Source organism: Gopherus evgoodei, chromosome 19 (assembly GCF_007399415.2).
Source record: "Gopherus evgoodei ecotype Sinaloan lineage chromosome 19, rGopEvg1_v1.p, whole genome shotgun sequence".
NCBI classification, from domain to species: Eukaryota; Metazoa; Chordata; order Testudines; family Testudinidae; genus Gopherus; species Gopherus evgoodei.
This window is the reverse complement of record NC_044340.1, coordinates 15,781,832-15,794,775: the sequence shown is the minus strand read 5'-3', so window position 1 is coordinate 15,794,775 and position 12,944 is coordinate 15,781,832. Positions and strand designations below refer to the sequence as shown.

The window sequence follows — 12,944 nt, the reverse complement described above, 5'->3', positions numbered from 1 at the left end:
GCACCCAGCTCTGAAGGTAGTGCCCTGCCAGCTGCAGCGCAGAGGTAAGGTTCGCAACACCCTACCATGCCATCCTTATTTCTGTGCTGCTGCTGACAGCGGCTCTGCCTTCAGCACTTGGCTCCCGGCCAGCAGCCGCTGCTCTCTCTCCGCCCAGCTCTGAAGGCAGTGCTGCTTCCAACAGCAGCGCAGAAGTAAGGGTAGTAGCACCGCAACCCCCCGCTCCAATAACCTTGTGATTTCCCCCCCGCTCCGCAATTCCTGTAAGAGTCAGAGCCCTACAATTACAATTACCATGAAATTTCAGTTTTAAATAGCTGAAAAAATCATGAAATTTATCCTATGCCTGGGAAATTGACCAAAATGGATCGTGAATTTGGTAGGGCCCTAGCTATGAGCCATGTCTGCTTCAGAAAGACGAGGGCTCCTGCTCTCACTCCCCAGCTCCTTGTCCAGGAACCCCTTAGGTCTCAGTTCCCAGTGACCCCTTCCAGTGCTTAGAGCTGGGGATTCAGACATGGGCTTCCTGGGTTCTGATCCTGGCCTTGCCCCTGACCTGCAGGCAAATAATTACCCCTCTCTGTGCCTCAGTTTCCCCAGCGCTGACATTAGGGTAATATTGACCTGACCCCCCGGGTGGGGGTGAGACCAAATTATTATTTCAAAGGTTGTAGTTGCAAAATGCTGCAGCTGTTTATTAGACACACAGAGTCATGCCAAGGGCCTTGGAGCCTGCGCTGCTGCTCTGGCCAGCACACCAGGTGCAGGCATCCCCAGGAGCTGCCAGCCAAGTCAAGTGGAGCCCAGTGCACCAGGCCTTGCCTTAGCCCACGTGTCTGTATGGTGAGATCATTAACTCTTCACCCTGGGCACAAGCGGCATTTGAGTAAGGTGGAAAGACAGCCTGATGCTAGAACGGGGCCAAGGACCTGAAGCATGCCAGCGGGTGCTATGCCTTAAGCTGCCGTGGCACTGGGGAAGCTGATCTCCAGCCCCGCTGCCCAGATGAGATGTCAAATTACAGGCGTGGGCACCGGAAGGTCTGTGGAATGAAGTGTGATGTTGGGGTAGGTGCCATTTCTTGAGGTGTTTTTTGTCATTCATCTCCCTACTTCCATACCCCTCCCATCACAACAGGGCCCCAGGTAGCTATGCTTTTATCCTCACCACCCCCTGGTTGTATTGTCTCCATTTTACAGATGGGGAAACTGAGTCACAGAAGGATTTATTTTTTCTCTTCCCCCAGTCATGTAGGGAGTCTGTTGCAGAACTGAGAACTGAACTCAGCCCTCCTCAGTCCCATGCCTAGTCCAAAAGCAGCCTTCTCCCCTTGGGCAGCCTGTGTATTAGCACAGCACTGGGCCTTGCCGTGTGCCGAGCACGAGGCGGGCGACGGGCAACGGCCGCTCAGCCAGGCCCAGGTGTGTGCTCTGCTGGGACTGGGGACATTAGGACAAAGAGGGCCACCCCCTGGGCTCCTTATGTCGGAGATGGCAGGTACCATTCTTGGGTCAGCTGGGAGGGAGCTGTCACCTTGCTGCAGGAAGTAGACTGGGGTGGGGGGAGTAGAGAGTCACCTCCCCCTCTGCTTGGACAGGGTATCGGAGGATGTGGTGGGTGAGAAGAAGGCACGAGCCCGCTGACCCTTTAGCCCCACTGCAGGACTGGGGAGATGGGACCAGGTGTCGCTGAAGTGCTGTGGCTATGCAGTGTGGGGCCCCCACAGCCAGTCACTCGCATTCCAGGCCCTTAGGGCCAGCCCTGGCGGCTCCCTTAGGGGACTGTTATGGGGCAGCAATCTCCCAGTCTCAGGGTGGGTGGTTTCTTCTCCAGCACCTTTATTTGGGGCTCCTGGGCCCCACAGGCTCTTCCTGTATCCTCAGGTCCCTGAAGGGAAATGCATAGGAAGTGGAGGGCATAGGTCTGAGAAGGATTCGAGTCCGCACTCGCCCCAAAGTCAGACAGGTTATGTCTCTGGCCTGGCTGGGGGGAGAGCCAGCCCCACCCTCTGCTTATTGGGCCCCACTGCCCCCTCACGGCTTGAAGCACTCCACAGGGTCGTTGGAGTCGGGGAGGACATTGCAGTTGATGGGCCAGAGGATGCTGAGGAGGCTGAGGGCCTGCTGGCAGCGCTGCTCCGCCGTCAGGCACACGGAGCGGCAGGGCTGCAGGACGCCCCCGTCCGGCGTGCACTTGGGCACGAAGAGGCTGCATATCAGCAGGTGCAGGTGCTGGTAGCAGGGGAGCTCCATCAGGACCTGTGGGGAGACAGGGAGGCAGTGAGCACTACAAGGCCTGGGGCACCGATGTTTGGGGGGCTGGCTTTCCCATTTGTGGGTGCATTTCCCCTGGATACCCTATGCCCCCTCCTTCCACCCAAAGCAAATTCTCCACCCAGCCTGCTTGCTTCCCACTGGGTTTCCTTCCCACCCAGCTGACAAATCCCCGGCTGGGCAGAGCAGTCTCCCCCACGGTCTCCTGTGCTGGGCTCACCTTGTAGTCTTGGAGCATGGTGGCCGCTCCCTGCTGGTCTGGGATGGTCAGCCAGATGTTGGGGAAGGAGGTGGTGTTGTAGCTGAGGCCCAAGCACATCTCCACTTGGATCTGCTGGCAGGAGGACTCTGCAGGGGGAAGGGCAGGAGGAGGGCAGGTGATACAGGTGGCCGCTGTATCTGAGCTGGAGGGATGCACTGGCTAGGACTTGCAAAAAATGCTTGCAGGGCCCATGGGCTCCAAAATCTGGATCCCAGCCCGGCAGGTGCCTCAGAGTTGGCGGTCACATCAGTGTGTATGGACAGATGTTCCCTGAGTGCACGACTGAGACCTACCAAACTCATTCCACTTATGACCTGAACTGCCTGAGGGAAACAGGCGGATAAGGTTCCCCCACCCCATAAGCCAAGTGCTGGTCATTGCAGGAGCTGAGTTGAGCTAGGGGTTTCACTCACCAAAGGAGGGGGGTGAGACATTCGTGCAGTTGAATTCATCGCTCTCATCCAGGCAGTCGTGCCAGCCGTCACACACCAACTCCCGCGCCTGGCACTCCCCGTTGCTGCAGGAGAACTCCGAGGGGCTGCACGTTTCTTGGCGGATGAACGAGAAAGATGTCGGAATGAGCAGGTACTTGGCTGAGTACGGCAATGGGGCCTATATGCAATGGGCTGCCGCGTAACTATAGTCACCATGGTGACCCTGCACTTGCAGAGCCAGCCGGGACACACGAGCAGTCAGCGACTGTAATTATAATGGGAAGGGGTGCCCACTCCAGTGTAACTACAATATAACCATGGCAGCAGGTGTGTTTCACACCCAGGGACCTACTTTCCGTGGCGTTCCGGGCACGGTAGGTGGCAAAAAACCCGTCCTCCGCCACGCCCTCATCTGCCATGAACAGGACAGTCATGACGTGTCGTGAGGAGGTCAGGATGGGCGGCAGCTGGGAGCCACAGAACCTGCTGAGAGAGGAAATGTGATGGGAGCGAGGGGGCTGAGGAGTGGGGAAGAGAGACGGGGCAGGGGGAGGAGCGAGGTGGAGAAAAAGGGGCGAGTGAGACAGAGGGAAAAGAAGAGAGGAGCAGAGATGGGGAGGGGGATGGATGGTGTGTGGGAAGTTGTGGCCATGCCAAATGCCTCTGGAGACCTTTGCCCTGTCCCTGTGCAGCCCATCTTCTTGCTGTGTGCAGAATAATGGCTAGCACCTTGGGAGGGCATTGCTGCCTAGTGGATAGAGCGCTGGACTGGCACTTAGGAGTCCTGGGTGCCCTTTCCCAGCTGTGCCACCAGCCTGCCTTGGGCAAGTCACTTCCCTGTTGTGTGAAATGGAGAGGGTAAGACCGACCTGCTTCGTAGAGCGCCTGGAGATGTATGGCTGACGAGAGGCAGTTAGTGCTGGGTCTGGGAGGGGCAGGACCTGGGTCTCTCCAGTGCTGGGGAGGGGGGCATTCAGTTGGGTAGGAGAGAGGTGCCAGGTGGCTCTGCAAGGCAGCCCTGCTCAGGGAGTTCTGCCCCCCACCTCCCGGCCATTCCCTCAATCTCCTGCACCCAGCGGCAGACTGTTGAGCTGCAGGTGCCTGTACCTGCCCAAGAGGCTGGAGGCATCTGTGCCTGCACTGTCGTGCACCTCCACAAAGTCGAAGGTGCAGTCCTCCTGCCACTCCAGGCTGAAGTTGTGGAATTGCAGATCGATCACATGGCCCACGGGCACGGCGATCTGCCAGAGACACAACTGGAAGAGACCGATGCCAGTGAGCCTGTGCCAGATACCCCTGTCAGTGTCTGGATGGGGAACTGCCAGCCAAGCACAGACTGGGTGGGATGGTGTGGGAATTATTTCATGATATTTTGTATGAAGCGTGTGTGTGCCTCAGTTTCCCCTATGTGGTGTATGGTTAAATAGGTGGTGGGAAAAGGTTGTTTCCTCTTTGCAGAGACCCCAAGATCTGGATATGTCTGACACCTCGCTGCCTGGGGCCCCGGGCCCATGGAGAGTCCCAGAAGACAACAGCCACTCCAACTGGATGGACATTGGGCACCTAGCAACTAACGACCATGGATGCCAGCAGGGGAACAAGGACAAAGGACGGAGGAGGGGCCGGGTGGGGTTGCTAAGTGGGGGGCTGCAGGAAGTGGCGGAGACCTTCCTGGACTGGGATTAAAAAGGGGTCAGAGGGCTCTGGGCCGGATGCGGATGCTGTGTGCTGTAACTTTCTGTTCCCTGTGTTAACCAAGGGCTCTCTACGCTGTGTTCCAGACATCTAATAAATCCTGTTGCTGTTACAGTTCTGGCTGAGTCACTGCAGTTTAAGGAAGGGGAGGGAATGCATGGATCCCTTTGGGTGCACACGCCTCCCCCAGGCGGACTTGCTGCAGGGAACTCATGGTGGGAAGCAGGGATGCTGAAGGCTCTGAGGTTCAGTCCCTGAAGGCGGGGAAGCCAAGTGGCTCGCCCTAGCGAAAGAGTGTGACCTTAAGCGGGCTGGCACACTGGAGGGCTCCTCCCAGGGACCGTTCCAGAGCCACACAAAAGCACCGGACCTGATCTGTGACGCTGGGCATTAAACCTCTGCCCACCTCTGGATGGGGGAGCTGCCAGGGTGGCCCAGACTGGGGCATTTCTGTCTCTCCCTGGTGTTTCTGGACACAATGGGGAGGGGGGCATCCCTCTGGGGCTTGGACAGCACAGGCCAATCTGAACCACTCCACCTCCCCTGCCCTCCATAGCCCTGGTTCTCCTTTGTGGTGCCAACAGCTGCATGGCGGAGGTTGGCCCTTGTCCTCTTGTGCCAGCTGGGCCACATGACACTCCTCCCTGTAGCCTCCATTGCTTAGCACTCCTGCTGCCTCCAGCCCCTGGCTCCTCCCTCACCTGCTGATGCGGGTACGGCTGGGGGTGGCTTGGGGTGGAGAACTGCCCCTCCAAGTTGGTCAGCGACCCACCACATTCTGGAATGAGAGACACCATGGGGCTGGATCTCTGCTCTTCCCCAGCTGTGACTGGTGCATGCTGGTTGTTCTGCCTCCAGTCCTGTGATCCATGGGCTCTCCCCATTCCCCCCCGGCCTGGCCCAGCCCCCCCTCCCACTGCTGTCTGATTCAGTCCTGGCTTCCCAGGGCTCCCTGCACCCTGCAGCACCCAGGCAAGAACATTTCAGCCTGTCCCAGCTGAGGGATTTGCTCTGGCCCCACACAGTCTGTTAAAGCTCCCCCCACTCCACTCAGCCCCCAACACATGGACTTTTCCTCCCATGGCTCTGCCCATGCCCCTCAGTCTTGACCCACAGCATCCCCTGTTTTTCCAGTCCTGGACCCCATCCACTTCTGCTAATGCCCCTCAACTGTTACAGGCACCATCCCCCTGCTGTCCCAGGCCTGGGCTCCCACACTTCACCGGTGCCCTGTAAATCTGTCCTGCCTGCCAGCTCTGCCAATGTCCCTCAGTCCCGACCCCCAACACTCCATTGCAACTCCAGTACAGGGCCCCATCCAGCTCTGCTGCTGCCCTTCACACTGCCCTGCTGGCCCAGGCCTGGCCCCCCATGGCCCAGCCCCTGCGTTGCCGAGCCGTGCCAGAGGCCACCCGGCTGCCTGTACCTTTGTGTCTCGAGCTGCAGTTGGCTTCATCGCTCTTGTCTGTGCAGTCATGGAAGCCGTCACAGACAAGGCCCAGGTGGATGCAGAGCCCCTGGTCGCAGAAAAACTCGTCCCAGGCACAGCTCTCTAGGACAGACAGACAGATGAAGAGACGTGGCTGCTAAAAGCAGGAGCCCATGGCTGGGTGAGGGCCTATAAACCTGGCAATGCCCCTTTGTCAGCAGCTCCCTGCCCAGGGCCAGTGCCCCATCTCCTGTGGGTTCACAGTTCTGAAGGCCAGAAGGGACTGCCCTGATCAGCTGTGTAACAGACCCCCCTCCTGCCCCCACCCCCAAGGTGGGAGGCCCTCTCCAAAGTGGGACCCCTTCCCAGGCCAGGGCAAGCACCCCAAACCCTGTGCCCATCTGCACCCCATTTTGTGCAAGCCGAGTAAGAGACTCGGTGAGCTGCCCTTGGAAGCTCCGATAGGTGCCCAGAGCTCGAGGTGGTCCTGCATCAGAGGGCCCTTGCTGCCCTGGGAGGGTAAAGCCCCAGGGGGTGGGGTGGTTGTGTGGGGCTGCACTCACTGTCGCTGGGCAGGATGGCACGGTAGTGGGCGGTGAACCCCAGAGCACCCACGCTGTTGTCCGAGACGAAGGTGACGCGCAACCGGTTGGAGTTGGTGTTGATTGTCGGGGGCGCCACGTCCCCACAAAACCTGCAGAGAGCAGCAAGTGGGTGCAACCGGTGCCCCTTGCCCCAGAGACCCTGGCAAGTGGGGCAGGGAGCAGAAGCAGGCACCTGCCCATTACTCCCTTGGGCCCATGTGGCTGGGCGGCCTGGATCCCATGGTGGTGGGGAGGCTGGATCTGCCAGGGTGCCCTCGGGGCAGCGGCAGAGCACAGAATAGCCCTATTGGGCTCCCTCCCTTCTGTTCCTGCTGCGCTGCTCTAGGGGGAGGGACCCGCAGGCCCAGGGCAGGGGTCACTTTCAGACTCATGGCTGGAGGCAGGAAGGGTGGACAAGTTTCTCTCTCACAGCTCTGCCAGTGCTCCTCAATTCTGACCCACGGCCCCCTGCATACCACCCCTGGGGCACCCTGTGTCCCCCAGCTCTGTCAGTGCCCCCAGTCCTGATTCACAGCCCTCTGCCATACCACCCCTGGGACACCCTGTGCTGCCCCCCCAGCTCTGCCAGTGCCCCTCAGTCCTGACCCAGAACCCTCCACCATACCACCCATGGGACACCTTGTCTCCCCCAGCCTCCTACCCACCTCTGCCAGTGCTCCTCAATCCTGACCCACGGCACCCTGTGTCCCCCAGCTCTGTCAGTGCCCCAAGTCCTGATTCACAGCCCTCTGCCATACCACCCCTGGGACACCCTGTGCTGCCCCCCAGCTCTGTCAGTGCCCCCAGTCCTGATTCACAGCCCTCTGCCATACCACCCCTGGGACACGCTGTGCTGCCCCCCCAGCTCTGCCAGTGCCCCTCAGTCCTGACCCAGAACCCTCCACCATACCACCCATGGGACACCTTGTCTCTCCCAGCCTCCTACCCACCTCTGCCAGTGCTCCTCAATCCTGACCCACGGCCCTCTGCCATACCACCCCTGGGGCACCCTGTGTCCCCCAGCTCTGTCAGTGCCCCAAGTCCTGATTCACAGCCCTCTGCCATACCACCCCTGGGGCACCCTGTGTCCCCCAGCTCTGTCAGTGCCCCAAGTCCTGATTCACAGCCCTCTGCCATACCACCCCTGGGACACCCTGTGCTGCCCCCCCAGCTCTGCCAGTGCCCCTCAGTCCTGACCCAGAACCCTCCACCATACCACCCATGGGACACCTTGTCTCCCCCAGCCTCCTACCCACCTCTGCCAGTGCTCCTCAATCCTGACCCACGGCACCCTGTGTCCCCTAGCTCTGTCAGTGCCCCCAGTCCTGATTCACAGCCCTCTGCCATACCACCCCTGGGACACCCTGTGCTGCCCCCCCAGCTCTGCCAGTGCCCCTCAGTCCTGACCCAGAACCCTCCACCATACCACCCATGGGACACCTTGTCTCTCCCAGCCTCCTACCCACCTCTGCCAGTGCTCCTCAATCCTGACCCACGACCCCCTGCATACCGCCCCTGGGGCACCCTGTGTCCCCCAGCTCTGTCAGTGCCCCCAGTCCTGATTCACAGCCCTCTGCCATACTACCCCTGGGACACCCTGTGCTGCCCCCCAGCTCTGCCAGTACCCCTCAGTCCTGACCCATAGACCCACGGCCCCCTGCCATACCAGCCCTGGGACACCCTGGGTCCCCCAGCTCTGTCAGTGCCCTCAGTCCTGACCCACAGCCTCCTGCACTGAGATCCTGTGATGGCATGTACAAAGTCTGCACTGGATAAGAAGGGGTTAAGCTCTGGGCCTAGGTGGAGGCACCTGCAAAGCCTGCCCAGCTGGAGGCAAGGTATAAAAGGGAGACAGAGGGGTATGGGCAGAGTCTGGAGCTGGGGAAATACTACCAGTACAGCCCTGACTAAGGCTGCAAATCAGAGACTGGAGAGACCCAGTGAGCAGGTCAGAAACTTTGTGGTTCTTTAGCTTCCTCTGGGGAGAGGGACTGTGGGTAGGAAGTGACCTGGAGTATGGCTACTTAGCACCCCAAGGTGCAGAGCCTGGCTGCCCACCATAGGGACCTGTATGGGAGCCTGGGGGAAAGGGTGGGCCTGGGGTCCCCCACCAACTCCAAAAGATGGCACCCACAGGAGCCTTCTCCTTAGGGGAGAATCCAACTGGGGGAGCTGTCATGGAGTGTGGGGGAGTCTGGCCCTGTACCCCTCTTCCTGGGACCCACACTGACTCTTAGCCAGCCAGTAAAACAGAAGGTTTATTGGACAACAGGAACACAGGTTACAGCAGGGCTTGCATGCACAGTCAGGACCCCTCCATTGAATCCTTCTGGGCTTTCAGGGTGCTTGGATCCTAGCTAGGATACCCTGAATTCTGCCCATCCAGCCCCAAGCCCAAACTCAAACTGCTTCCCTCCTGCACTCCCTTCCTTTGTCCCCTTCCCCTCCCTTATCTAGCTCAGATTACAGGCTCTGGTATCATCCATCCCCTAAAGTCCTCCCCTGCTGTCCCACTCCCCACACAGACAGCCCCTACTCCATCACAGGAGCCCAGAGCCCAAGCCCCTGAAGCCAGGGGGGAAGCCCTGCAGTCTGTGGGTGCTGGAAGACTTCTGTGACTGGTCTCTTTGGGGACTCCCTGGAAGAAGTGGCTTGGTTTGTATGACCCAGAGAGGGTGTCTGGGGGGGATGAGCCACAGAAAAGGGACTGCTCCCTGCCTCCCCCAGACAGAATTGTAACTGACAAAAGGATGTTGGGGAGGGAGACAGCCTGCTGCAGCCCTGCTTGAGTGCCAGGCAGCCCTGGGGGTGATGGGCGAGTGTCTCTTTTCTCCCACCCCTACTTACTGCTCTACTAACACACCTCCCCTGGACCTTCTGCAGGCCCAGCCAGGCCAGGGCCTGGCCTGAGCAGAGGCTGCTGCTTGCTTTGGCAAGCTGCCCACCCTGGCAGATGGGAATCCAGGGCCCTCTGCAATTGGCATCCCTGTGGCCCAAAAGCTGAGGATCTGGTGGCTGATCTGAGCATAGATGGGTGGAGGTAGTGAGGGGCTGTGATTCACCCAGCCTGGCAGTGGGTCCCTACCTGGATGTTCCTCCCCAAGGGGAGCCGCTAGCTGCCCCCAGCTCCTCGTACAGCTCCACTCGGTCAAAGAGGCACCACCTGGTGCCCTCCAGGCTGAGTGACTCAATCTTCAGTTGGATGGCCAGCCCATCCTCCACCTGGATGCGCCAGATGCACAGGGTGTTGGGTGGGTAGGGGGCAGGGTACCTGGGGGAGCTGAGGGAGCCTTCGGGGCCCTGCAGGGTCCCCCCACAGGCTGCACAGGGAGACAAGAACATGGAGAGGGATGGTTACGTAGGCTGAGTTAAGAAGGGGTTGTCTCTCCATATCACCCAGGAGTTGGGGAAGCTGTGGGGTGGGGCCCCCTTCATGCCCTCAGCCCAGTAGTGGGGGAAGCTGTGGGGTGGGGAGCTCCTCTCTGTGCCCCCAGCCATGGGGCTCAATGCTTACCCTGGTCAAGGATGGGGATCCCTTCTGCTCTTAGCTGCTCTCCCCACTGCTCTGCCTTACTGGGATTAACATGGGGCTAGTCAGGGAGGTGAGGAGGCTGTGAATGTGGCTCCCTGTGCTCTCCCCATACAATGGGGTCTTGGTTTGGAGTCTGATGCCCTCCTGCACTCAGTAGGGTGGGGGTAGGTCCCCTGGCCTGGGGAGAGGCTCTGTGCTAGGCCCCAGGTACTCACAGGGCTCCGGTGTAGTGGCTGGGGGTGGCACGGTGGCCATGGGCTCGGCTGTACTAGCGGGTGCCGTGATGGTGGCGTCGTGGTGCTGAGTGGATGCAGTCACAGAGGAGGGTCCAGCCGGGCGTGAGGACTGCAGCTCTGCTTCCACAGGGAGAGCCAGGAGCATGATCAGGTAGTGGAATAGGTGTGTCTGGACAGGGAGCTGGGACACTCATGAAGGGATCAGATGCTTAGGGGGGAGTCCCAGGCTGCAGTTGTCCCCTCTGCTTAGCACCCCAATCTTTCCAACCCACCCATCCACGTGGGGTGGGGGAATCGGAGCTAGGCATTTGGGGGCTGGGGGGGTCTCACCACCCCAACCTCAGTGGATTTCAGGCTGTCAGTGATTCTAGCTGGAGGGCAGAGGAGGTGGGGCCAGGGTCTTGATGGGGTAGCAGGAGCTAACCCTTACTCCAGCCCCCATGTGTGCTCCCAGCTCCACTCACTGCCAGACCCTGGGGCTTTGCTGGTGTGTAAGGCTGGAGCTGGGTCTTGCTGCCTCCCCCCTCTCCATTCCCAGCTGCTATCTGCCCCCCCCCCCCCCAGGTACTCACGGGAGATGATGATCCCCAGCAGCAAGGCGAGGAGCAGCAAGAGCAAGGAACCCATCAGTGCTAGGCACAGCCAGGAGAAGGTGCAGTTGGGCCTGTGTTTCCTGCCCACCCTGCTCCAGAGCTGCTGGCCTGTGGGGCAAGCTGTGTGCACAGCGGGGGGTCACTGGTGAGCATGGTTGGGGTGGGGACTCCTTCCCAGAACCCTGGGGGAGAGGCCTGTGGGGCACCTAGCCCTGCCAGTGCAAGAACAGGGGGACAGGACTCCCAAGGCTGGAAGAACTGGTGAGGGGATCCAGTGGGGTACACATGGCTCTGGGTATGAGCACAGGACCCCTGCAGCTAAGGGAGCAATGCTTCCCTCCCTCCAGTGTCTTGGAATACCCTATATCCTGTACCTGGCAGCCAGTGGGTGCTGTGTTGGGTGGACCTGTGGGTCACTGTAAACCCACGAGCACCAGAGGGTGAGCAAAGGGCAGCTGGAGGGCACAGGACCAGCTCCTTGGGGTACAGAGTACAGGGTGCCCCAGCCTGCCAGTCAATACTCTGCACATGACCCCCTTGGGGAGGACCTGAGGGTCTGCTGGGCCCATCACCCCCAGGCAGAGGGGGCTCCCCTGCCTCTCCTCCCTGCTTTCCTCAGGGGCTGCCCACTGGTGCTAGGGCCCCCAGGGGGCTGGTACCGAGGCCATCCCTGGGGGATCCAGCGCTGGTCCCGTTCTCCCACTCTGTCTGGTGTGGGGTAGGGGGTGCACAGCCAGCCCCCTCACTCTCGAAGATGGGATTGTAAAACTCCGTCTGCAAGACACAGAGCAGGTGGCCAAGGGGTTGGTGTGGTGGTGGGGGGCACATGGGTCAGAAGTGAAGTATGGGGCTGCAGGGAGATGAAGGGTGCTTTGTGGTGGCTGGGGTGGGGGAGGGAACATGGGGCATGCTGGTCTGTTCATTAATGGGAGTCAGTGCCCTGCCGGGGTGTGTGCAAGGGGGCCAGCTGGTGGTGCTGGGAACAGGCACAGGTGGCAGGAGGGGTCAGTGCTGGGGAGCTGACACAGGAGGTATGGTGGGAGGGGGATGTGAGGGGGTGTCCACCCCACACAAGGCAAAGCAGGTTAAATTAGGTCAATTAACCTATAGGCTGCCCCAGGAGCAGAGCCAGGGCTCAGTAAAACTGAGTGGAAGATGATCTTCAAGTGGGGGAGTATAAAGGGAAGAAGCTGAGAGCAGAAGGGGCTGCTGGTGATGCAGTTGCTCTGGGAGAGGGGAGTGTGGGCAGTAAATCAAGGCTGAGGAGTGCCTAGGAAGGAGTCCAGTGCAATAGTGCTGGGGCCTGGGAGCAAGCAGACAGTGGCTGCTGGGCGTAGAGCTCCAAGGCTGGAGCCTGGGGTAGTGGGCAGGCCTGGCTCCCTTCCCTGCTGCTGGGAAAGTGGGACAGGGCCTGGCTTTGGTGCAGCAGGACTGTCTAGAAGGGCACTGGGACAGTGGATCCAGGTAGGGAGGACAGGACAGTGACCTGGCCAAGGGCCTGAGTCACAGAGGAAGCAGCAGGAGCCCTGGAGAGCAGGTGGGATGCAGCATGAGCAGCTGTCAGAGGGGGGAGCATCAGACCTGAAAGGAGTGAGACCCCATGCAGGTGCCTCAATGGTGAGTGAATCCCATGATGCGGGGTCAGTTCTAGGCACTGGGGGAGGGGGCTGAGGGTGCCTGGTATTGAGGGTGAGCTGGGGAAGCACATGGCACTGAGGGGTCCAGGCTTGGAAGGTGATTGTCTGGCCTCGGGGCAGGATGTGGCACCAGCAGCTGGAGCTCTGGGCCAGGTGGGTTGACTGCCAAGATCCCATGTAGCTCCCTCCCCAGTGGCACCTGCCACCGCCCGTACCTTACTCTGCTCCAGCCTGTCGGGGCACAGCGTGATTTCAGTGAAGTCCTTCAT

General features: G+C 60.2%; 2 protein-coding genes across 6 annotated transcripts in view; one reads left to right on the top strand and one right to left on the bottom strand.

Annotated features, from left to right (window-relative positions):
• The window catches only part of RNF26 (ring finger protein 26), a 33,183-nt gene extending 28,405 nt beyond the window's left edge, over positions 1-4,778 (top strand). For 4 of the 5 annotated variants that reach the window (XR_003997189.1, XR_003997191.1, XR_003997190.1 and 1 more), the window contains 2 exons: positions 3,001-3,120; positions 4,428-4,778. The gene's annotated coding sequence lies outside the window, so the exon portion shown is untranslated. The remainder of the gene's footprint in view (positions 1-3,000; positions 3,121-4,427) is intronic. The other variant, XR_003997188.1, reaches the window with a different exon arrangement.
• On the bottom strand, positions 145-12,944 carry MFRP (membrane frizzled-related protein). Its single transcript, XM_030538656.1, has 13 exons — positions 12,891-12,944; positions 11,698-11,812; positions 11,018-11,146; positions 10,425-10,562; positions 9,763-9,997; positions 6,657-6,787; positions 6,091-6,216; positions 5,366-5,442; positions 4,077-4,225; positions 3,322-3,452; positions 2,949-3,083; positions 2,494-2,621; positions 145-2,318 (listed from the first exon to the last, which is right to left on the bottom strand). The coding sequence occupies exons 1-13, from the start codon at positions 12,942-12,944 to the stop codon at positions 2,034-2,036; spliced, it is 1,833 nt and encodes a 610-aa protein (XP_030394516.1). The 3' UTR covers positions 145-2,033.